Here is a 25,991-nt window from a genome sequence, read left to right as displayed (position 1 = left end):
GACAGGCCAGAGGAAAGGGTCAGCGGTGGGGTGGGTGCAGCTGGGCTGGCTCCCCAGCACGGCTCCCAGGTGCTTCCGTAACTCATCCCTGCTGGGTCCTCATCCCTTGCTCCTCATAAGGGCGGTGATGTGGTGCAGCTTGTCACTGTGAAGCTGAGCCCTGCCCTGGCATTTTCGCCGCTTTGAGCTGCCTGTTGTTCCTTGCTGTCTTTTAGTGCTAGGAGACGTCTCCAGCCCATGCAGGGTGACCTGCCCTTCCCTCATCCTCCCTGCTCTGTCTCTGAGGCTCTGCAGTTACACCTAGACAACTTGCAGCAAACCCTGCGGGTCTGTGCAGCGCTCGTCTCCCCTCCCTGCTGCTGCTGCCTGTGTCCTTAACAGCCTCGCACATAACGCTTCAGTGAAGTGTGAACGGATGCGGTCCCAGAAGCTGAGGCGGCGGCCGGACGCGTGCCACGCGTTTCACCCTGAGGTACCCTGGGGCAGCGCGGGAGGGAGGGAGAGCACGCGGCTGGGTCCACCACGGGCACGCCTGTGGCCATGCACACACCTCCTCTTGCACCCCGGCTGCGTGTACCACGTGCCCATGCTGCTGGCTGGACCCAGACACAGCCGCCTGACTCCCTAAGGGGCTTCCTAGCAGGAGGACGGTCACGCTAGTGACACCTGGGAAGGACTTGAGCTCAGACATCACAGGGTTGCTGGGTTTCTTTGGGGGTTCACCCGCTGGAAGAGCCCTGATCCCTGTAACTAGCCCTTGCAACCCGGGCTTGGTGCAGCCGGGCAGCTATCCCGCCCGGCCAGGCTGGCAGGGGTTCGGTCTGGGCACCTTCGCAGTGTGCAGGACAGCCCAGGTGCCTGTCCCTGCCCCGCGGCGCCAGGAGCAGGCATGGCAACCTGCTCAGGGGCAGCAGCCTCTGGAAGGAGCTGCAAGGGGGACCTGCTGGCAGGAGCTGATCCTGCTGCGGTCTCTGAGGCTGAGGGATGGGGCTCAGGGTGTGGGGCAGGGCACGGTGAAAGCCAAGGACACAAGTGGCTTCCTAGCTTGCAGGTGACCACCGTGGCCTGCAGGCATCAAACCAGTCCCTTCCTTTGCACCTGGTGACCCTTCCTTCTGGCCACAGGCATTGCTCCCCCTTCCAAAGGCGAGCAGTGGGCTCCCTTCCCTCTGCCGGCAGCCGCCCTGGGGGTAAGCAAGCTGATGCCTTCTCTCCCATCTCCCAGGAAAATGCCCAGGACTGCGGTGGCACTGCCGAGCTGTCTGTCTCACCGATGCTGCTCCTTCTGCCCCTGGTGCTGCTCCTGCGGTGACACCGCCTGCAAAGCGCCTTACGCGGCAGAGAACCGGGAGGACTGGGCTTCTGCTGGCCCGAGCGGCAGGAGGGGAGGAGGTGGGGGCGCAGGCCATCCTGGGGTGCCCACTGCAGCTCCCTGGGGAGACAGAGTGTTACCGACGTGGCACAGTGCATCCTGCATCCTTCACCACAGGGTCCAGCGTGGTGCCGATCCTTGAAAGCCCGCGCCAAGAGGCCCATGCGGGACCCTGGCGCGCGCCTACCGAGCTGCTCCTCCCAGCCACCGGCTCACAGCCAGGACAGTCAAGGTCATTGGCATGGGTGGCATTTCACCGTCAGCCTGCCTCCTGTGGAGCCACTTTGGAGCCCCGGAGGCAGAAAGCACCTCAGGAAAGCGGGGTGGGGGGTGGGGGGCAGGGTACACCGTCTGCCTGTCCCTTGGTGGGAGCCGCCAGCATTTTGAGCACCCAGGTCTGGAGCAGCCCAGGCACAGCCGTGCCAGAACAGGGCCGTTAGTGGTTCCCAGCAGGGAGGCAGCATCTCCTGGTCTTGGGGGTGGTCCTTGCCCAGGACCCCAGGGGCAGGACATGGCACCTGACCTGAACCGCAGTAACTGAACACCTAACTGGACAACAACGGGAGGTAGCACAGCGTGACTAGTTAGCTGCAGCTACAGCAGCTCTGCTGAGGAGACCCACCGCTAGCACGGCATCCAGATTCCTGTCTAGATGTGAACTTACCTCGGGGAAGGAGTTACGTATGACCCACCAAAAGAGGAGGTACATTTCCCACTGCCTGCTCATTTCACTGCAGAAGTGGTTACGAAACGGGCACTTTCCCCCCCCGAGCAGCACCGCCGTGCTCATTGAAGCTGCCCTTGGCTGTCCCAGGGCAAGCAGCCCTGAGCCTGGCATCTCCAGCTGGTGGGCACGGGCTGTTTCTCACAGCGCTTTATGGACCCCAGGTGGGGAGCATTGATTTCCCCCCCCCCCCCTTTTTTTTTTTGTATTAACTGCTCCATACCTCTCGTTAAAAACAAATATATGGTATATTCTAAATAGATACTTCAGCTTCAGCATGTCATGTTTGGTACAAAGCGCAGCACTACGTTACATCCCAGAAAACCCTCTCTCTGCCAAACACACAGGGACAGGGTGCTGGTGGAGGGACTGCAAACGAAGCTGCAGTGGCCTGGCCCTCCCCCCACAAAACGGTGGTGCCAAGAAGAGCTCCTGGTTGCTGTGCTGCCATGGGAAGAAGAGCCTCTGGCCACACAGCACAAACACCGTGAAGCAGCCAGCTGCACCCCACAGCTGTCACCTCTGAAGCAGGGTGGGGGTCCCGACGCTGGCAGGGTACATGCCAGGAATGGGGATGCCACAGCCAGCAGCTACAGACAGCAACCGGGTCTCACCTTGAGCTCTGCACCATCCCCATCTGCAGCCACCTGTGGGTACACCGCGGCTGCACCGGGGGAGCAGGCTAGCAGCCCAGCAGGGCAGAACCTTGCCCTGGCCTCCTCTGCAAGTGGGCCACTTTGCGAGCCTCTTGCACTGCTCCAGGCCCCCTGAGAGCGGTGTGACTCGTCATACCAAGCTGCCACCTCCTGCAGGACAAGTGCCCACACCCTCCTTGCTCGCTGCCCTCCATGTGCTGGCTGTGCACAGCTGCAGGGCTCCTTACTGAGCCCACCAAGCCAGCCGCTCCTGCAGCCACCGCTGCCAGCGTTAGACCCACATGCAGCTGCTGAAAAGGGCAGTTGTATGGGAAAGGGCTTTACCCTCGCACCAGGGCTGTCCCCTTCCCCACACGAGCAGGAGCCCACAAACGCAGCCCTGGTGTGCTAGGGTCAGTATGCTGCTTCTTGCCACTAGTGTCACCAGATGCTGAGGGGACAGTACTGGTCACAACCAGGTCCTGGTAGGGACCTTTCAGGGCATTACAGCTCCTGCCGTGGCTGATTTTGCCTCGCTGGAGGCGGTGTTTGGGCAAAGAGGAGAGGAACAACTGCAGTACTGAAGTACATACGGAGATGGAGATGGTTTCCAGGCTTCAGATGCAGTGACCTTATCAGAGCCAGAAGCAGCCGAGGAAGATGAAGGCAGTGCAGAGGAATCAAAAGCTGCTCACAGACTGAGGAGCCACCAGCTCAGGGCATCCCCTGTTGGCTGGCACAGCTCCCCCCATTCTGCGTGCCTGCCCTTGGTGCCTGCCCTCCTGGGGCACCACTCTGAAGGGTGACCTCCCTGTCAGAAAGGATTAGCAGTCCCATCTCCAGTCAGCTTAAAAAATAAAATACGCAAAAACGCATTGCCCTGCTACATGCGATCCATATTTGATTTCAGGTGTATTAATCTGCAATAAACATAGTCCTGTAAAGAGACCTGCACTGAGACAGCGAAGATGTGAATTACACCTGGCTTAATTAACTCAGCAAATTTGCACATAGGTTGTAACTGGGGGGAATAGGATAGGGCTGAGAACTGGATTATATCTTATTTTTTGGTTTAAGGGTGAAGGTTTGCCCCGACTTAAAACCTGAGTGCACACTGGGGACCAGGCCGCAGAGCCACTCACACCATTGCACACCAAGTGTCAAGCCGCTGCCGTGAGCGGCTTCATGCAGCTGGCACCGAGGTGCACCCGGCTAAAGCAAAAAGAGCTGGTGCCTCCATGCTGGGGCTCCTCGGGCACCTGTCAGGCAGCGAGAGCTGGGCTGTGGGCATGGCTGGCTGGTTCAGCTGGGCTGGCACCGGGTGCCAAGCACTCACCTCTGCCTGTGTGGCTGAGTCCTACAGATCGCAACCCAACCCGCCAGCACGTGCCGCCTCCTCCAGCGCTCACCAGCTGCCCCCCAAATGCCCCTGCAGCAAACAGCTCCCCCACCCCACCCCACCGCTGCAGGGCTTGAGCTGGGGATTGGGGTGTGAAACCAGACAGCAGCTAATAGTCAAGAGATGCTCTGGTGTGTCTCCAGAGGAGAGTGGCCTCTGTGAGGGGGCAAGGGTAAGGCATGACCCCACAGGCCCCCACCACCTGAGCTGGGGGCGCCCCAACCCTGGGGGACAGCTCCTCAGCCTCTGGCTGCAGGGCTGTGGGGGGAGACATCTCCTTGTGCCCCCTCGCTGGGCCACCTGCTCCCACGATGCCCCCACACTTGTACCCAATGCTTGATAGGAATGTCCTAAGCATCCCTCCTCATCCAGGTCCTGTAGGGGAGGATGGAGAAGACCCCAGGGTCCCTGGAAAGCTGCAGCAGCACCACCTGGACAGTACCAGGCACCCCTCCGGAGTGTGATTTATAGGCCCATTCCCAGGCTCACTGCAAGGGGTGAGGAAGAGGGGAGCTTCCCTGCCCACCCCCCCAGCTGCCCTGGAGCAGCTCGCAGGAGGCCCATGCCAGCGCTCCCCAGGGGAGCCAGCACATGCATGCTGCAGCACCCGGTTTTGCTACAGCAGCTCCTGCTTCTGTCCATGAGGGGTTTGTCTTAGCCGTTGCGAGGCGAACACAGCCCTTTTCTTCCTATGGTGCTGTTGATCCACAGTGGGGTGAGCTGCACCTAGGTACGCTTTTAGCCTTGGAAGGCAAATGGCTTGGTTGTTCCTTGCCAGCAAAGCAGAACCCAAGCACATCTACCCATTTCTGATCTCCAGCATGGGGTTAAGCAAATTCCACCACATGCTCTTCTTACCTGGCAGATAGTGGCTCACGGCCCTACAGTAAGAGAAAAATCTCCAGGAAGAGCTACTGCTCTAGCTCCCAACTTTTACAGCCATGTGCTGGGCACAGCAGACAAAAATAGGTCAGCAAAAGCAAACAGAGATGAAGCCAGAGGATGTGACCAGCAGCAGAGCAGCTGTGAGGAGCCATCTCTCGCTTCCAGCTGAGCAGCATCCTGCTGCCGTCCTGATACAGCACTATAAATCACAGCTGTACCTCCTGCAAGATTCCATCCACCCCCATAAATGTGCAAACTGCAGGCATCAGGGTTTATTCTATTAAGGCAAGACACGACGGGAGGGAAGTCCCCAGCGGTGCTCTGCAGTGATGAGTGTCTGTCAGACCCACCCAGCCACATCGGGCTGCCACATAAATCAGGAGCTTCACAAGCCCTAAATCTGCAGCCAATTTCCTCCCAGGCAGGTGGAGAGGGAGTTGGGAAGAGACCTGAAACTTCTCTGTTACCCTCCTTACAGGCGTCAGAAACACCCCACTGCAGGCTGAGGTAACCCTGGGTGCCTCCTGAATGCTGCGGTGGGCACAGAGGGAGTCTGAGCTGTGGGCAGCGACACGCACCTTGCACAACACCATGTACACGTGCCCTCTCTTGACTCACGCCTTGGGACAGAGCAGACAGATGACTGGATGACTAGACCTTCAAGTATGGCCAGACAGGAATGACTTCATCCTACAAAACAGTAGGAAAATCAGCCCTGGATTTACGGCAGATGTTTGCAGCTGGGAGCAGGCACAAAAGCAGCAGCTTTTCAGCAGGCTGGCCTGAATTGGCTTATATTTAGCACAAGCCTGGCTCATCCTGGGCTGGGGATGGCAGTGGTCACAGCAAACAGCCACATGCTCCAAGTGGGTTAAGGGGGAAGGTGTGTGTGTGCTCTTCTCTGCCACAGCGAAGGACCAGTACCATTGCTTGGTTTCATGCATACCGCTCATACCCGAGCTCCTTGGGAGTATTTCCCAGGATGCTTTTTCTGCTGATAAAGCCCAATGGTACTTTAGCACAGAAACGCTGGGCGCTCACAGGCCTCCGCTTGCAGGGGGGCCGAGGGCAGCCGAACGCAGCATGCACTTTTGCACAAAGCAATTCTTCAAAAACACTGCGGAAGGGGCAGACTCCCATGTGCCGAATGACTCCATCATCAGCTGGACCCTCGCTGGAGACTGTTGCTGCTCCCATCCCCCCCAGACACTCGGGAGCTCCCCCATCCCTTGGCGCAGACGGTTCCCCAGGCCTCTGCCCTGCCCCAGCTGCAGGTTCCCTTAGGCCGCCTCTGCCTGCACTTGAAAGGAGCCTGTACACCTTCTGTCACTCGGCCAGCAAACACTACTGTTGCTACCTGCCATGACATCAGCCACAGCAATGCAGCTCGTCATCAGTGCGTGATGCAAACCGTAGTATCACCGCTTGAACGCCACCAAGCATGATTCTTCAGTAAATACCTTGTGGGCCCTGCAGGAAATTCCATCAGGTCTTCCTGCTTTGCTTGCTGCTGCTGCTGCTGCCACCTCAACTTTTGGCAGCCCCGGCACGCTGCCTGTCCCCGGGCAGGCCCCTGCCAGCAGCAGCCCAGTGCACCCAGCCCTGTCTCTGCCTTGGCAGAGCTCAACAGGGATGTCAGGCACCACTGTCCTTCCTGCTGGCATTCTGAGGAGCAGCGCCCAGGTTGCACAGGGATGCACACATGTTGCAACGTTGGTAACACACTGATCCAACACTAAGGCAGACTGCAAACCGTATGCACAGGTTCAGTGCGGTTAGAGATAAAAACAAAAGATAGCTGCTGGAGCTGGCTTGGGTATCAGTTGCCTCTGTCAGGGAAACGCATTGTTGTTCTGGGAACCCAGCCAGGCCCATGGTTTTCCCATCTCATTTACAACTAGACCAGCTCAGTTTTTATGCCAACTGCGAAGAGCCTCTGTGCCCAGTTTTACCACTACAGAGATGAAGCTGCTAATAAGCAGGATCGTGAATCTCTAGTGCAAACATTTCCCAGCTCAGGAACAGTAATAGCTCCGTTGTTCAAACATGAATTTTACTAGAGGAGAGAAGGGCAAAGGCAAAGTTCCTGGAAATGCCAGAAGTAATACTGAGCTGGCAAACCATGCCCTTGCACACACAGAGGAGGGCTAGGCTCGCATCCCGCCACCCCTCCCCAAGCAGCCCACCTTCCTGACTGTGAGCAAGATGGTGAACAACGGACAGGTCACACTGTGGTGCTCTTGCAGCAGCTGAACTGCAGCACCGCCCAGGTGAGGCTGGGCAGGGGACTCCCTCATGCGCTTTTCCTACATTGCTTATTGTTAAAATAGCTGATCAGGTGTGAGGCACTTGATGCTGCTGTGAGTTCAAAGCTGGTGTTCCTTCTTCATAGAGAGCAATACAGACCTAGGAATCCTCTCCACGGAGCGGATCTTTTTAGGGAACTTCATTTGGAGGACATCAGTGCCCAGCACTCCTGGAAATCAGCCTGGAGTATTTCAGCTTGGGCACTCCAGACAAATACAGAAGCACTGACCAACAGGAGAGTTTGGTTCAAACAAATCGCTTGATACCACACAGAAGGCAATGAAAAGAAAGGGAAAACAGAACTCAGTTTTACAGGGAAGCCTGTAATAGCTTCAACTAACCCAAATTCAGCTCCTTCACCCTAATCATATGCTTCATTTATTTCCAGTTAATGTCTGGCATTAGATGTTCACCTTCACTGCAGCACTTTAATCCACACTCAGGGTACGTTCACCCTTTGCAGTGAATGGAGCAAGTAATTCTCGGGAGAGGACAAAGCATGGCCACAACGACAAGCAGAAATGGTAGGACGTACAATTTTAGCCTGCCTAAACAACTTCAAGTACCACTCTGCTTTCTGAAAACAGAATAAATGCAATTTATATTTAAAGCAGCAAGTTTCTTTTAGTGTAATAAGTGTGTAATCTGATGCTGATGTTCTCCACGCCCCTTGAGTTTGCTTTGCATATAAAAAAAATATGTATCCTGAGACCTCAAGCTGTCACAGGTCATTTACTGGAACTGGCTCTCTTAGAAGTCACTGCAAAACATGTATCTTGAATCAAGTAACTGATAAATAGCACAGCCGTAGATGCCCAGACTCAGTGGGAGCCAACACAAGAGGAGGATTAGGCATATCTTGCCCAGGCAGCTCCCAGATGTTTGCTGACAGCCAGGGAACAGCAATGAAGGAGCAGAAGGCCCCACTCCCTCCCCAGCCAAAACCCACTCCCTTCCCACCCCTACCAGCTCTTAAGCCTGCATACCAGGAGACTACAATCAATCCCTTACATGGGTACAAGCTAGGAGGCATTTTCCTCTACACCAGGAATTCAATAGTTCTTCCCCACCTCAACTCACCTAAAAATTCAGCCACAGCCACCAAGGTCTCCAGCACCCACCCTCTTCCCCCCAGCTCTTGTTCTCCCACCCTCAATCCCTCTTGCCTATTTTTCTCCTTGCAAACTCTCACCTCCCAGCACTTCACCTTTACCTTTCCAATACTGTCCATAAATCACAGTTACTGCTCCTTTCACCACACTCCACCCAGTTTGACTCCTTAGCCAGCTTGTTCCTTTACCTTGCCTGCCTGTTAGCCCCTGGCACTCAACCTGCAGCCCTAAGAGAAAGCCCTTTTAAACCTCGGAGCAAGGAAGGGGACAGTACACATGGTCTGCCCTAAAATCTGCAAGACCAGGAACTGGAAAACCGAGCCACCGACAATTAGTGTCTCTAAACATGCAAAAATAGGTAACTTGAAACTACAGCTAGCCTAGGTTCGGATGGAGGCTTGGAGGATGGAGAAAGAGACCAGACAAAGGCTAGCCATCCCCAAGTCCACCTTGCAGCTTAATGCTCTCACTTAACAACACAGATCCAGCTAAGCTTTCCAAAACAGATGAAACTCGGCAGTAACATCAATCCCACTTCATCAAGTTAGTTTTAAAATATGGCAGAGGTCAAAAAACAAGCAGACATGGGATGGGATACATGTTGTCTCAGACTCTTTGTTCTCTGCAAGTTCAGAAAAAACTGTATGTCACGGGAGTTCTTATGACAAGCAGCTTCATGAAGCGGTGGCACAAGACACACCTAACAGGATCTCCTTCTCCCACACCACTATCCAGCCCCATACTACAACTGGCAACTCCATTGGGCATTGAATAAAAGTCTAGACTTTGGAAAAAAGAAATTTCCCCTCAAGATTAGCACTGAAACTAAGAGGCAGCACAATCCATAGACAACTGTGTCTGCTGCGATGCTTACAAGCACAAGACAGTATTGAAATCTTACATCAAGACTAGGCACATACCTGATTTGATGTCTGTAATTCACGAGGATGCCACACAGCAGAACTGATGTTTAGTCACGCAAAGTCCCCCACCCACTGGCTTTTGCTCGAGAAGGCACACAGCAAGCATCAGTTCAACACAGGTAAACAAGCCTTTAGGTATCAGTTTGGTTTCTGCACCAGCAGAAATCTTTTACCTACAAAGTGCTGCCTGTAAGCGTTGGGAAGGAAGAAAGTGACAGCGACTCTTTCAAGCTTCACACACAGCGTGGAAAGACCCAAACTAGACAATAATCCATTTGGTTCTTTTATTAGCAGAAGTTAAGAATACAGCAAGTAATAAGATCCCATCTTATATGGAACCATCACCAGAGTCCCCAACCATCAAAACCCCAGAATGTGCTTCATTGCTTCCAACAGTAAGCAATTTTTAAAAAGAAATATACTGAACAAGGCCACTATTTAATGGGGAAGGAAAGAAGCTGTAGGTCCTAACTATTCTATGGCAATAACCTGCACACAGAGCAAGCAAGCCTCTGACTGCTGAGAGTAAGGCATTCAGGTGCCAACCTGGGAAGAGTTCTCAGCAAGAGCTACAGAAAAGTGCACAGCTAGGTCGTTTTTATTGGAACACACAAACTTCTTGAACGGAGAGACTGACTGGGTTAAGAATAGCAGGTGGAATACTGTGTTTTTGTAATAGTTCTGTGCTGCGTAGGACCAGGTTACAATCACCCTTCAAGGAGTGAACGTGGGATGATCCAGGATGGAGACTGCCACTTCTGCTGGTACTGTTACAGAGGCGTCCCGAAGTGCCTTACAGACAACTCTGATTCTGATATGTACCATCATGCTTTCCTCAGACACCAGTATACTTCCTGCCAAGCAACTCTACATCTTTGACCAGGATGCCAGTGCTATTAGCTCTTACATCCAAGAGCTCTTCTTCTGGCCCTACAGGCATCCAGTGTAGTGATCCTACTGAGAATACATCCCTCTAAGCTTGCAGACTCTCCTGCAGCACCTCTTTCTGAAGCTGACCTTGCTCTCGGATGCTTTACAAAGGCTCCATTCAAGGGGTGAAGCCTTAAAATCCAGTCAACTTTAGGAAGGCGTTCTGCTTCTACTTGACTCCGTTAGGCAAAGTAACTCCTCAAAACACACTCCTCATGACACTCAAGGTATGGGAAGGTCTCTGCAATTCACAACTTTCTCTTGACTGATGAAAATTCATACTTGCAGAAGTCTTAAAAATAAACTCGTACACAACAAAAAAACCCCCTCCCTTTACTTTCCTTCCCTGTGAAATACAGCATTTTATGAGCTGTTTAACTCACCTGTGAGAGAGGTAATTGCTCTGAATTTCCAACTAAACACCCCAAGCAATACCTGTGCCATAACAAACAAAACATTCAAGTTTTACCTTACAACTCCAAAGATTCTCCTTCAGTCTGGCTTCTGACTGGGCTCCAAAGATCAAGCTACATCAATTACAAAGAGAAGGGTATATGCCTCCCCTTATATAAGAGGTGCATCTGCTCCACAGCAATCCAACTGAACTCTTAGTTTTAGGTTTAAGAAATACCAGCAGTCCCATTGCTAAAGCACAGATGGGAAGCAGACCTAAGGAAGAAAAAAAAAAAAAAATAAAAGGAACTGCATTGGGCTGATTGTGGATTTTTCCTCTTAAAAAGAAAAACCTGCAGACTCCCTTGGCACATGGAGCCTGACACATGAGAAGGTAATGTGCTTGAGGTCTGCAGTAACTGTTAACTCCAAGTCCTGGAGCGCACAGCTTTCTCTTACCAGCCCATCTTAACCCCACCTCTGTTTCCTCTCACACACTCAACTATCTTTTGACAAGTGTATTACCATCACTTGTTCAGACAAAACAGAGCAGGCCCGCAAATGGCAACCATCTACTCAACGGGGGCCTTTGGATATAGGCAGGCACTGATGGAGTTGGACTGTTTACCGTTTCATGTGCAGTTATCCCATCATGCTCCACTTCATATGATGAGAACCAAACCAACCAACTAAGATCCACTATCCAGAACTACACAGGCCGCACAAACTTGGAAGGCAGCTGTCCCACATGCTTAGGCAGGGCACAGACGTATCTTTCAAGCTGCTCAATAAACAAACTTGCTAACACTGAGACCTGGATGACAACACAATTAATCCAGCCTTCGTTACCCTTGTACACATGTACTGAACCTACTCCAAGTGCTGGCCAGGACCCCACATTGCCCAGGGCATGCTGGCCACCAGGAAAACCTGCAGGGCCAACATGCCTAACTCCTGGGAATTTTACCTGGTCCTCCTGCAATCATTTATTTTGTGCAAAATTGAAACAGTGTGTGGTACTTGCATGTTGCATTCTTTACAAAAACCCTTTTCCCCCCCCATCCCATTGTTTAAAACATTTATATAAATTTTATTTAAACAGAAAGTTAGAAATCTTATTTACAATTTGTTTTTCTCCCAAAAGAGCATCTAAAATCAACTCCCAAACCCTCCAAGAGGATATAAATTTAACCTAGATTTTTTTTTTTTAAAAAAAAAAAAAGGAAACTGCTAAGCTATCCCTCCCCAGTTCTACAAATAAATATGGCATTGAACAGAAGCCGATTTGGAAAGGGTCCTCTGTAGCTCAATCTGTAGATCCCAAGAATAAGTTAGGGTTTCAGAATTTCCTGGTCTTCAAATTGATTCATTCCATTGCTTGAGGTATAGAATTTGTCTTGGTTAGTCAGAATCCCCATGAAGCTCCGTGTCCCATCAGCTGAAACATGGATTCTTCTTAGGTATTCATTTTGCTAGCCTGTATGCTTCAACCGCACTTGCGGTACTGTTTTGGTTACGATCTTGGGCTGAAGGCTGGTTTTACTGCATCCCTTCTTCCTCTGTGCAGCCTCCTCCAACTGTGAAACGGAACTCCTGGAGATTTGAAACTCCGTGGAAGTGCACAAAAGCACCAGCCACTACAAAGACGTGAAACAGCTGATGGGAGTGGAACTGCAGAAAAGAAAACACTTATGTTCAGCCGGGGTACTTTGGGTTCTAGCACTACCCTGTTTCCAAAAAAGCCACACATTCAGCTGAAGTACACAGTAACACGTAGCAGTACCTCAAACCACAAGCTGCAAAGTTCTCCAGGTTGTGTATTGAAGTCCATCCCTCTCCCATCATTAGCAAAATAATCAAGTTCTACACACCCACACACATCCATTTCTTTCAGTCATCTTAACCAGCTGGTCACACCTCTCTGCGAAGGGACAAGCATAATTTCAGAGCTTTGGGCAAAAGGCTAAAGCAGGACACTTAAAATTAGTTCCTCCACACCACACAGGTGGTTTATTGGTAAAAAGGGCTCTCATACAGATAAAAGATACAAACTCTGCTCTGGTCACAAGCACGAGTTTTGCTAAGTGGATTTTAAACATTATTTTATTTCTCTGCCACAGAGAAACAGAACAGAAAAAAATGGTATTATTTTAAAACCTAGAAACAACCAGATGTTCTGAATGAATGCCCTGGATGCTATTGATTATAGTACAGCAGAATGAAAACCAGAAGGGAGCTACATGACAAAGCATGCCCTCGTCTGAGGGCAGCCATACCAAAATACAGATAATGCTCTTGAAAAATTTCTACAGATGTGTATTTGCAGGCTCCATGGGAAGCTTGGAAGAGTTGGTGGTACACCAGCGCTTTTGGAGTCTAGCTCATTATCATAACAAGGCTTTGTTTGGCCATTTAAACAGACGTAGCAAACTGGTGCCATGCAAAACCACTCAAACAACCCAGGCCTCATTCTCAGTTCTGGTCCCTTTTAGCAGCCTTAAACTATGCTAGTGCAAGTACAGTGGCCTTCCAAAGGCACACCGTCCTCTCATCTCTACTTTTGCTCACCCTATTCCTTTCTTTACATCTTCCCTATGCAATCCCTCCTCCACAGACTTCATGATCCTTTCCCTCATACCAAGCTTCACCCACTCGCCTGCTCACCCCACTTTCCCTTCTTCTGGGCCACAGATCCCTCCAAAGTCTACCATCTCTATCCAGCACTTTCGCTGGCTGCACAAGATGAGCTGCCAGACATGGTGAAGGTGCCAGAGAACACAGTGAACATGACAGAAATACCCTGCTTCTGTGCAGAGTAGTGCATGGTTAAGATGTATTTGCAGGATTCTCAACACACACAGACAAAAAGGTTCAAAAAGTTGCTTACCTATCTACTAAAGCTATCTAGTGCATGTGCTGGGTTGAGTTTGCACACCAGCAGTTACCTCAGACCAGCAGGCACCAGGTAAGCAGGGCTCAGAGACCCCACAGTTGTTTGGCCCCTGAAGACCTATGCTTCTGGTGCAGCAGTTTGATACTTGCAATTAGAAAACATTGACACAACATCCTCCAGCCTCAAGGGGAACAGCTTTCATGTTGGTCTCCTCATCCAGTCATCCTGTAGACTCACCCAGATGTCACACTTGCCAGGGAAGAATCTCTCCGGGATGCGGGCAGCATATAGTGCAGCACCAGTGATGTACAGGCATGCCATGAGTGCCAGCCAGCCTATCTGCCCCATTGTGGCTGCTTTCAGGAGCCCCTCAGAGATGACAAAGTGCAGGGTGGGAATAACCCCACTAAGACCCAGACCTAGAAATACTCCTGGGAGGTAAAGAAAATGTGGGAGAGTCAGGTTTGAACACAGTGGCGGTAAAGGGAGACAATGAAAACATAAAAGCTATGGAAAGAAAACTCAGTATTTGCCAAAGCAGCAGAAAGGTGACAACTCTTGAAGCCGGAGGTCCCCAGAAGCGCTTTATTGGAAAGGAAGTTGAAGAATGCACAGACTTCCTTCATATACCAGAAGCTATCTAGGTATATGTTCCAGCAGATGGTGAAATATTTCGTTTACTGGTTGCGTTTGCCAGCTTTAACGCAGAGTCAGTTGCACATGTTGGTCGGTAGAGGGCACTGAGACTACACGAACTACGGCTCATTCTACCATCATCTCCCAAACGCAAGGCAAGGGGAGACAACAAAGAGATTATTTATCTTATACTGTACAAGTAGTCCTAGGGAACAGAAAAGTAGCATCTGCAGATCATCTTATCTGCCATATATGAGAACACAGCTTATTCATCTAGATTTTATCAGCAAGTACAGATATCTTGTAAAAAAAGGGGGTGGGGCAGGGGGTGGGCGCAGAATAATCGTGTCCCATCCACATATTTTAAATTTGGAAGGCTGAACTCTCTGAAAGTATACCTACAGCTTGTCCAGGAAATCTAGATTTACTGTAGACAGCATGTGCAGGTTAAGTAACAAGAAATACTACTATTCAACCCAGCTGTGTGCACATTCCATAGCTACCCCCTAAAGCTTTCTCTTTCTTCCTACCTCAGAACATGAAATCAAATCTGGTTTTGTTCAGGCTCTTTGTCTTAAATATGTATTTTATCTAGGCAAATCACTCAGATTAATTCAATCATTCAATGATTTGCTAGTGTCTGAGCCTAGTACTACAAAGACAAGACAAACAGGAGAAGTACACATACACACACCAAGCAGCCCATCATTTTTTGAGAGCAAAGTTGCTAGATATAGCTAGGAATACTTTGCACTACCTTTCCTACTGCATGTGTTACTGTCCATTTCAGGAATGCACTTCCAGGACTTGCACCAGCCCTTATCTGTGCATCCAGCTGGCTATAACAAATGCTGAAAGAAAATCAATCAAGCTCCCAATCCAAGAACATTAGCTTTCTACAAAGTTATGCTCTCTTAAGTCTTTCTGAGACTTTTTCTAAGTGGCAAGTAGGAAGGAGGCAAGGCAGTCATGAAGCAAAACAGTTAACTTCAGGTCTTACCTGCCCTTACACCCCGGTATTCAGGGGTTGCAAACATGTCCCATTGTGAGACAATTATGGCTGCAATGCCCAGGACACAAATCACAATCAAGTAGATGAAGCAAGGCTGAGGGTTGCAATAGAAGGAGTAGTACAACCATGGTACAAAGCTGCCCATTATGAGAAGTGCAATGCCAGAATAATCCAGCCTAGAAGGAAACAAAAGTGTTTGATAAGAACTGTGAACCATTGGAAGTCCTTAGTAGACCAATTGTCTACTTCTCACTGCAAAATGAAGTTATTTTCACTACTGCAACTTTCTTCCTGAAGGCAACTCTTCCACCAATCCCCTCCTACAATAATGGATTACCTTGACAGACAGCTAGTAAGGCCATTTTTGGACAGCCATCAGCAATACCTACAGCAGCCTTTAGACCAAAGCTTTTTGAAGAAAACTCAGATTTAAGCTCCAGATGAGGAAAAAAGCAGCACAAAAAAAGTGTCCTCTAAACACAAAAAAGGGCACACACATTGTTGTGAGAGCACAGCCAATACAAACACTTCAGTATCTGAGAAGCAGGAGTTAGTTAGGCATCAGCTTAAAGTGACCACTGGGGAATAATGTTGCATTTTTTCAACCCTGTTTCTAAACACCAGTGAAGAAAAGGAATTCCTACAGCAGTTGCTTTTTACCACAAATTGACAAAATGCTCCTACAAAAGATGGAGTTAATTTTTAGGGGATTTTAATTGCTGGGTTACTTCAGAGGTGGTTTTGCAGATTACACAATCCTAGATTGAGTAATCTTAGAAAGTAAGAGATATTTAGGAGCAGCCAAATAAGAACACATAGTAAAACAAAAAGACCAAGACATCTGACACATATTGTGGAGCTGCCTTACAGAAGTTTAAGATTCAGAGTTACTCAGAATTGTTGAAACGACAAGAACTGACAGTTGCATTAAAAATTCAACGTTTTGCAACTAAGCTATTACTTACAGCAATAAGATGCATGCACATCTGCTGCCAAACAGCAGAAAACGAAGGAGTTAAGACTAAAACAGCACCACAAAAACTCATGCTGAAACAAACAATAATTAGAAGAAGCTGCACTGAATCTCTGCTCAACTCTGCTCCAAAGTATGTGCCATCATGCAGCAAACAACTCCTACACTGGAGCTCCAGACATAAACCCTAACCCTGTTTTCCCACCTGTTTCGTATTTGGCCTACCCTGCCTCTCTAGGCACTTACTTGGAGAAGAGCCGGGAAACACCTTCAGAGTGGCAATAAACTGTGTGGAAGAGCCATGAGAAGGAGAGGCAGAGTATGGCTCCCAAGAAGAACAATCCAACGACCACTTTCTCCTGCACAGGTGCTACAAAGGACATGTTTGGCCGGAACATGTAGAAGATTCCCAGACAAAGAAAGAACACGCATCCTGAAAAACAGAAAGACAGAAAGGCGTCAAGTTCATGCACACCGAAAGCTTTTCTTTCTAAAAGTGTAACTGTCATGTACAGGAGCACTAAACATAGGAGCTGCATGACAACCAGCAGGCACATGCAGAATAAAGTACTGCCCTGCTTCAGTTACGCATCCCAACCACATTTCATCTTAGACCGATACAATACAGACTTGCACGGACTCTCCATTTTTACTTGGTTTCCAAGATGCCTGTCCAAAGAGAAGAGTTTTCCCTCCCTTCAAGGCTCCTTGCAAGTTGAAAGCCACTCATATAAGCTGCAATTTAAGTGTGTTTCTGTGGCAAGAAATGCGATCTCAATTAACACCTACACATCTGGGGGGGGGAATACCTACCAGTGATTTATTAACATTCAGGATTTTTTTTTAGTCCATTCATTTGTATTGAATGCCATAATTAAGAAAGTCCCATTCAACCCTCATGGGAAAAAATTAGGAGAGGGTTACCAACCTTTTAATTTAACAGGTTACTACTGGAATGATAATGCTGACCACCCCACATCCCTTTCTATCTTGCTCTCAAAGACAGACAGCAATAAAGCCAATTAGCATTAAAGCAAGCTGAAAATACCTAGAAGATGTGTCCAGATGTTACCAGTCTCTGTATGTATTCTGAAGATACTCTTGAAACAAGCCCGGAAAGAAGGCATGGGTGGTCTGTGTCCATGCAACAGGTAGTCATTGTCCTTTAGCCAGTCAGGCAGAACATCATGGGGAATGACTCTCCATCTGCCCTCCCATACCTAGAAGTTAGAAGATTTTAGTTAAATGTAGGGAATTGACTTCAACTGATGTATGGCAAAAGTCAAAAAACCCTTATTAGCAGAAATGTTTATCGGTAAGTACAGTATATAGAAAAGGGCTGATGGGACACACATGTCTGGGGAAAAGGCTTTACACTTGAAATATAATGCTTAAGTCACTGTTCCCTATTGAAAACATATCATGAAGTTGAGCTACACTACCAGAGAAAGAAATACTTCAGCATTTCATTGAACAGGACATCTATTGGGCTTTTTTACTGCTAATGAAGCATTTAATTCATTTCCACATTCTGTTATTTTCAAAGATCATCCTTTCCATTTAATTGAAGAAGCCTGCAGCTAGTTCTCTCCAAGAAATAATGAAAGCCTGGTCTTCCAACCACAAGCCCATCCAAGTATACATCTGCTAGCATTTGGGGAAGTCTAGCGAAAAAGCTACGCATCAGCACCAATATGGGCCAGAAAGCGTGAAGTGGCAAGAGTCCACTGAGAAGCGTCCAATCCCTTGATGCAGGTTGGAGAACAACTGCTCCCACACTCCCAAAACAAATGATGACAGATCAGTTAAACGCAACAGATCCATGACTCTCAATTCCATCAGATTTCTCCTTTAAAGGGAGAGAGAACATAAGTGCACACATCCATTCTTGCAGCTGGTTCCAAATGGGAAAAGCGTGCACAGGTGTTCTTAGCACTGCTTCAGTAACGTAAAATACATGGAGTCTTCAGTCTGGTGACAGAAGCAGCACTGCCAAGCAGAGGTGTATCGGGGAATTGCTTTATGTACCGGGGTTGTTTCTGCAGTGTTCCTTGGATTTGTCATCTGGCTAGTAACACAGCAGCGAGCCTGAAGAATCCTGAAACACTAAGTTTAAAAAGCTACATTCTTATTTCTGTTTCAACAGTAAGAACCCAGAATTTTTAAATCCTTTATGGAAGCAAAACAAAACCAATCAGAATAACCAACCCAGTTAAAGACTGGGTTCTTAAATACATTAAAAAAAGAAAATAACTGGTGTACTTCATGAATCAAAAATTTGAATTGAGGTAGGAACAGCATGAGGGAATTAATTTTACACAACTAACCCTACAGAATATTTGAAAAGTGGAAAAGATGCACAGTTTAAAAAAAGAACACAAAACACAAACATACCACACTCATAAAACAAAAAAAAAAACAAAACCAAAACACCAAAAAAAACCAGCCCCCACACTAAAGACTACCAAGTAACTAGGGTGTCTCGGTATGAACTATTCTTTGATGTTTTTAAAACCAGCACGAACAAGTGTATAAAGGGGCAGCATTCCTTTCACTAAGAAAGGAGGGCCAGACACTGATACAGCCCCATGGCTCTAAGTAGCAGCAAAAATTGAGCCAAGGTCAGCAATTACAAAATCTACAATGGATTTATTTAGATTAGTTTTAACACAACCTTGATTTCCTTTCAAGTGAGGGACAAAGCTTATTCTACAATGGATGCAAATGGTGCTGGAAAAGCAAAATATTTGCAAGTCTGAAGAAACCTCAGAAAAAAATGACCTTGTAAATCAAAGTGCCTTGAACCAGAAGGCTTTTATTCTGCTTTGCACTCACCAGTGTTTCTCAAGACAGACTCCTCAGTTGCATCATCAGCTTTACAGTCTCATTTGTAAACCCTTTTGTTCCATGCTTTACAATTCATTCATTTATGACAGACTGAGATCCTGAGAAGCTGTAGTGTTATTAGTGATAACAAGATATAATATATCTTGATGATATGCCCATGCAGGGATGGTGTGTACCTGCTCTCACATTAGTAGCGCAGCCTTTTGCCCACTGGAGCTTCCTAAAAAAGGAAACTACTTCAGCAGTTTTCAGATAACCTTACCTTACACACAAATTCTTCCATTCTCTCCATAGCATGGTGGGCTTGTAGAAGAGGTGACATACCCATAAACCCTTCATCTTCTTGAGGTGACTCATCGTTGTGTTTATAATCCTCAGAACACTGGAGGGAAAAAAATAAATAAATAGAGAAAATGCTTTGTAGACAGATGAACAGAGAAAGGTGATGCTGTTTTCCCTAGAAAAACTACGATTTGAGGTCTTGGCAAATAAAGACGTCTTCTTTCCTTGTACAGCACCGAGGAAGGAATTCAAAAGAACCAGCGAAAGAAAATATTACGTTCTTAGGTATCTGAGAACAACTCACATGTCTAATCCATTTTGCACATGTTTTCACCAGGTTTGGGAGAAAGCAGTGTTCTTCTATATGTTATGCTTCATTAAAGCCCAGATACTGAGTCCGAGGCTTGCAGCCTACCCACCTCTAGGGAAGGATTACTTCCTATTTTATGCTTCAATATCACTATGCCTGCCTTAGTACCTCTACAATGTATCTGGCATTTTAGGATAATAAAAGGCAAGCCAAGGAGAGGAATCAGTTTACCCTGTTACAAATGATTCACCTCAATTTTTAGTTCAAATCTGAAGTTCTATTCTGTTTAACCGACACTTCTGTTCAGCTCATAATCCAGTAATGGACACTGACTCATTTGTTTGACTTTCAAGATACTTCAGAAACTAGTACGAAACTTCTGCTGGTTAGACAAAAGGCAAGTTATCAAAGAAAGCAGTAACAGACCTCAGAGTTTTAAACAAAATTCAAATAAGGAGAAACATTCATATCTTCAAGGTGTAACAAGAGAATTATGAAAACAAAAACAAATAAAACCCCTGAGCCTGGATATTCAGCTGTACACATCACTAATTACTTGTTAGTTTTCTATCCTATGTTGACTTATCACATCACATACATATTATGATACACTCTAGCTTTCCGTTTAGGAAAAAAAAAAAATCAACGGGACCACAAGAGTCCTACATTGATTGCCATTTGCTTACTACAATGCTCATGGCCCATCAGAGACTCCCCTCAATGCTTCAGCTTCCAAGGTAAACAAGTTTGAGAAAGCTAGAAAAGAAAGAATGAGCCTTCTGTACCCTTCAGGCTTGCCACAGAAAGCTGCTATGCACCTTATGGCCAAGCCAGGAAAGCCCCACAGTCTGCTCTGAGACTGGGCTCCTCCATATTACAAACCACACCACTTTTCTCTCTATTTGCATATGAAGTTTAACAACTTTAAAATCAAGACCACTTACTGAAAATGCCAAAGCAGCTGAGAATCTAGTATATACCCTCACATTTTTTATCTATGAATTATTATCAATAATGTTCAGGTTAATGTCCTGAATTTTGAGTCAGAGATCGGATCTGGCTGCATATTTGTCCCACATTATAGCTCCCTCCTTAAAGTGAGGCCTTGTTAACTATATCCATCAACAAGTTCACTGAACAAATTGCTTAAAGGTTTAATTTTTTTAAGTACAAGGAGACTTCTTCCAACCTACAGTAAGCTATCTAGATTTCAATGTTTTAGTTTTCCAAGAGAGAGAAGTTACATGCTAGTACTTGCTTTTGTACCCAAGGCTTGCAGTAGCCACTGAAGCTTCACCTTTTGAACAGCTGTCCCCCCATAGTTCTTGACCCAGTTTTACTTATCCAGAATGCAGATCTCTGCTATGTAATATATAGTATACATCCTTTGCATTTTATGTATGACCTCACACTTGTCCACACTAGGACAACTTGATTGACTAAAAGCATCTTTGTAGATAATCCATGTCCCTTTTACTGTCTACTCACCTTCGTTTACCACTCCAGTCAACACCACCTCTGAGCAAGCCTTGGCAACGATTTCATATTTTATAGCTGATTATTGATTTAAATATTGATCAGTTCCAGCCAGATCCTACAGCATTATAAGACAGTATTAAATAAACTTTCATTGCCTAAATTATCCCATTAAGTCCATGGAAGGCATCAGGCAACATCAAAATGTAAATAGGTTTAATATCCCTCTAAGATAGACACATGTCCTGTTGGACCAGAAAGTGTATTAACAACAAACAAACTTGGTTTCATTCTGACTCAACAACATTCACTGACATTATTTCCCACACTGTCAATTTTATTGGCTTTTTCTACTAATGGATCTCTCTGGTTAGGGTTCTCAGATTTCAATATTATAAATAATTAATTCACAACCATAGAAACATAGAATGGTTTGGGGTGGAAGGGACCTTTAAAGATCATCTAGCCCCAGCCCCCTGCCAGGGAGTCTGGATAGAGATGCTCATGATAGTCTGCACAAATTTCCATCTCCAGAAACACCTTACAGAAAAGCAAGGCTGGTGTTTAAGTTCCAGTATACCTGATACAAGCAGCACTACTATGCCTTTTAGCTATTCCCTCCCCCAGCACCACACAATAACCAGCTGGAATGGGGTGAACAACTTAGTAATCCTCAATTTACAAAACTGGGTTGGACTGAATGAAAAAAGGTCCCTTACAGAATCAAAGCCTGTATTCACTGCAGTCTGCCCAGTGACTCAAAGCCAAAAAAATGTTCATTTCCCCCTCTTCATGTACTTTCACTTCTAAGATCATGGGAAGGTTTAAATCTGAACAGACTGTAAAGCTCGAAGAGCACAGCTATTTATGAACTGGTCCAAAATTTTGCATTTTGGCAACGTGCCTACAAATAAATCATTACTGAGCTTCTTTTAGTGATTAAAATAATTCATATCATAGACACAGTCCAGATTACTGCCAGAAAATGGAACTGATTTTATTATCTCGTTCCTGCCATCAAACCACAAAATTAGCATTCAAGGAAAAAACCTAAAGCTCAGCTTCTTAGTCCTTTTCTCGCTATGGAGGCAAAATGAGGTCTGCTCTGGAATACACACCCTCTCTCAACTCCTTCCCTTATCATCCTATTAGAAAGAACAGAAAACTGTGCTTCTTGGAAGCTGGAAAGCTATAGTTGGAGTGCAACACCAATGCCAGTTTTCACTTGGAAACCTGAGGGAGTCTATTGACTTTCAATTCCTCAGACAATGACTGAAGGGGGAAAAAAATACCACTTTTTGGTTCAGAAGGCATATCGTTGTTAAGATTTCCACTGTGATAAGTTCCTTTGTATCAATTCCCCCCATTCTCTCTTCTTTGGCTGATCTTATCAGAAATTCAAGAAAATTCTAGAACATAAACAAGCATATGCTTTAGGACCTGTTTTCAACTATTTCTAAGTTCTATCCACAGAATCACATTTTAAAATGGGGAACGCATTGGGTAAATAATCTCACTTGCCTAAAACCACGCAAGAAATGAGAGCCCAGAACAAAACACTGATACTGACACTTTTAATGAGGTGTGGTATAGCCTGGATCAAGTGCTTTCAGAATAATTTTTGCCTTTGTACTTTCTAGATCATTGACCAAAAGGATTTTCACTCAGCTAACGTTTCAGATTTTCTTTTGTGTCATCTAATTTACTCATTTTCTTTCAAAAGCAGCTTCAAATTTTGACTTAATCATTCTGTGAAATCTTTAGAGCATGTTAGAGTATCTTTAAATAAAAACCCTCATTCCCTTGTTTCATTCACATTCACAAGCAAGTTTGTTGCAATCATCAGCTGTCATTCTGCTGCACATATGCAGTGATGTGTAAATCACTCATACAAATCAGAAATCATGGCTTCTGTATACTTAAACTTGAGAGAGTCTGGACACCTAGTTCCATCAAAATGCCAAACAATTCTTCCAGCTTTAATCCTACCCGCTTTGCAAACTCAAAGTGTTAAAGCTACCAACAAACATAGTACAGATACCTAACAAGAATGGAAATTACACGACAGAAGTATAAAAGCATCTGTAGGTTGAATAATGGTACCAGAGAATAAACTAAACCTGAAGGACAAGTGACAATGGCCAGATGAAAACAGTTTTACTGGTTGATCCATATTCAGTTCATTTTGGGAGGTTTTCCAGAGTCTTTTGTAGTAAGTGATAGACAAGAAGGTAAAAGAAAGGTAGAAATCAGACTTAATTATACCACTTTGTACAGAGATCCACGCAACACACTTCAAGGGACAGATCATCTTCTAAACAAGAATTTCGGTGTATGCTTCAGTAGGTATGAAAACGTTCAATGCCTAAATCAAGACTTAGAGCACCAGAGCAAACAAGAGCAAGAAACCTAAGAGCCCAATTGCACGGTGCCCACCATTAAATAAGTTTAACATTAAAATATCACTTTTTTTAAACTTGTGCAACTGCTGTAGAAGTTTAAATTTAGTACAATTTGTTGCTTGAATACAGTCCAAAAGTCAGATCACATAGCCAAAGATCCTGTTTCAGTGAAAATCTCAGTAAAACCTGCCCTAGTAAGTGCAATATATACTTCTTGTTTACTACAACAGCTTATCCTTCTCACATAGATAAACAGTTTTTATACTACTGCTCTCAAATCTGTTAACAGACACACTTTTTATTAATGCCCTTACAATGGAAAAGGCTGTTAGAAGTCAAGTTGTAATGGAAGAAAAAGATTCCAGAAATCCTTTTCCCACTTGGACTTCAATGGTAAAAGCAGTTTCTTGAGGTCCGAGTTTCTCTATGTCAGTTTAAAGATTTCTACAAATCTGAGTTTGCACGTGGATGTTACTTGCACAGATGACAAGCAAGCTCTTGTTCATCACTTCAGACTGCAGTTTTGCTAGAAAATGTCATCAACCTGTGTTTACTAGAGTGTGCAAACTGAAACAAATCACTTGAATGAAGCCACCTAAGAAGCTTACTCTGGCAAAAGGGGTTCTCTTCTCTCTCATCCCAATCTTCCTTCACACTGCTTCTAGCACCCCTCTGATCCTTGGGTTGAATAGCTGATCCAATACTAATCTGGCAGAAATTACTCACATTTTTGCTAGGTGACCTTCCTATCAGATAATAAAGTTGGTTCAAATAACCAAGCAATTTAAGAGCTCAAGCTAGTGCAACAGAAACAACAGGAGCATCAGCTCCCATTTTACTGAGATCCACTACACAATACTTTCTGGGGATCATGTGTGAGGCCAGGTTTCTTTTTGACACATATTAGTTGGATGCAAAATGATCTTCAGGCCTCCTTTGCGTAGTGTTAATCAGTTAGAAAGGGAGCCTAAGAACCTAGTTAGGCATGCATTAAGGAAGGTTAAACTAATGATCACTTCAAAATGCTGCTGTATTCACAGAACTTCCAACAGCTTTCAGGACCACACCTTCAGAAATTTGACAGTTTTCATTGGTTGCATGTAAGGTATTTGACGCAGAACCAGAAGTACACACATTAACCAGTAATACTAGTAACCGTAATACAAGTCCCCTAAACCCCAGAAAGGGCAGAACTGTCCTGTATTAAGGTTCCTTTTTGGACAGAGTCATTGCTCAGTTACTCGACGGCCGAACTGACTGCGCACATACCTATGTAGCATTAAATTCTGGAGTTCATAGAGTCCCATGTCTCAAAGCTCAACTGTTTGTGATGGCAATTCACCATCAAGATGTCACCAGTGCCCTAAAGCTCCCGTCACAGGAATTTCCAAAGCGCGATGCAGTCTCAATACGTTCTAAAGTTCTTGCTTCCTTCAGCTGACAGAGGCTTCCCCCCAGAACTCTGTCCTGGTATGAACACATCATTGTAACACAGGCAAGACAGTTCAGAGAAAGTAAATTACTTAATATCCCACACCTTGGTGTTAATCATACAACTCGGTACTTGTATACAATTCTATTCTGAAAATGCAAGTTGTAAATGCAGGCATAAGTTTTCTAATACCACTGTTACCCCCCATATTAAACTGAAGACACAAAGACTTGGAATTTTTGCTCTTTTTTATCTTGATCTCATCAGATGAATGATTAATAGTGTTTAACATGACATTGAAGTCATTTAACATTTCTTGAGGCAGCATGCCAGATTCAGTAACTCAAGAGCATTCAACATAATGCCCAAGATACATTCACAAGGCTGTAATATAAAAATGCTATTTTTCTAACCATAGTCCTGTAACATCCTTTTCAGCTAGCCAGACTGCTTTTTTCAGCAGCTCCTGTACCCATTCTGTCAACTGACCTTTTACCAACCCGTCTTTCATAAAGGGAAAGCAGTGATAGGTTGGTGCCATGCCATTTCTAAAAGCTCATTGCACATTTTTCAGAGTTTCATCAGTTTACGTTCTTTGGATTGTAAGTAATTAACTGGAAAAGCACAGCACCTTAAAACTTTCCCTGACTTCCTCCAGCTTCCGCACATACCACGTTATTTTAGAATAACAGCTTTGCCATTTAGAGTTTATGTTCTTTCTTAATCTGACAGGCTTGTAAACAGAGATACACCACAGCTTCCAAAAGGCTAACTACATTCACCCTCTACGCAGGGTGCGCAAAGCTGTTTTTGCTGTCACAGGACCAAAAAAAGTCTTTCATTAGCACTGTGCCAAAGACCCTTTCAGCCTACTGGTCAAAATGTTAAGTACTCAAAGGTTCCTGGAGTTGAGCATTTCTCCTTTGTAGGTCACCTTTTTATAAAAAGCTACACTCCATTTAGTACAGCACTTGGAAATGGTTTTATACAACTGGTCATAGATGCCTGCTTGCTGGCACTCATTAAAAACAAGGTCTAACCTTTAACAC

General features: G+C 46.1%; 2 protein-coding genes across 4 annotated transcripts in view; one reads left to right on the top strand and one right to left on the bottom strand.

Moving 5' to 3' along the window:
• The window catches only part of CACNA2D4 (calcium voltage-gated channel auxiliary subunit alpha2delta 4), a 131,332-nt gene extending 129,824 nt beyond the window's left edge, over window positions 1-1,508 (top strand). Inside the window, exons 38-39 of the mRNA XM_027792998.2 lie at window positions 390-472; window positions 1,225-1,508. Of these exons, the coding sequence (XP_027648799.2) occupies window positions 390-472; window positions 1,225-1,311 (170 nt within the window). The 3' untranslated portion in view covers window positions 1,312-1,508. The remainder of the gene's footprint in view (window positions 1-389; window positions 473-1,224) is intronic.
• A 10,385-nt stretch (window positions 1,509-11,893) lies between these two features.
• ADIPOR2 (adiponectin receptor 2) overlaps window positions 11,894-25,991 on the bottom strand; it is a 43,385-nt gene continuing 29,287 nt past the window's right edge. For 2 of the 3 annotated variants that reach the window (XM_055807205.1, XM_027793003.2), the window contains exons 3-8: window positions 19,303-19,422; window positions 17,242-17,413; window positions 16,440-16,626; window positions 15,209-15,396; window positions 13,810-14,003; window positions 11,894-12,350 (exon numbers count right to left, since the gene is read on the bottom strand). In XM_055807205.1, coding sequence (XP_055663180.1) covers window positions 12,219-12,350; window positions 13,810-14,003; window positions 15,209-15,396; window positions 16,440-16,626; window positions 17,242-17,413; window positions 19,303-19,422 — 993 coding nt within the window. In that variant the 3' untranslated portion in view covers window positions 11,894-12,218. Of the gene's footprint in view, window positions 12,351-13,809; window positions 14,004-15,208; window positions 15,397-16,439; window positions 16,627-17,241; window positions 17,414-19,302; window positions 19,423-21,120; window positions 21,204-25,991 lie in introns of those variants that run through there. The other variant, XM_027793004.2, reaches the window with a different exon arrangement.

The sequence above is a fragment of the Falco peregrinus genome, chromosome 6 (genome assembly GCF_023634155.1).
Source record: "Falco peregrinus isolate bFalPer1 chromosome 6, bFalPer1.pri, whole genome shotgun sequence".
NCBI classification, from domain to species: domain Eukaryota; kingdom Metazoa; phylum Chordata; class Aves; order Falconiformes; family Falconidae; genus Falco; species Falco peregrinus.
This window is presented reverse-complemented; position numbering and strand designations above follow the sequence as displayed.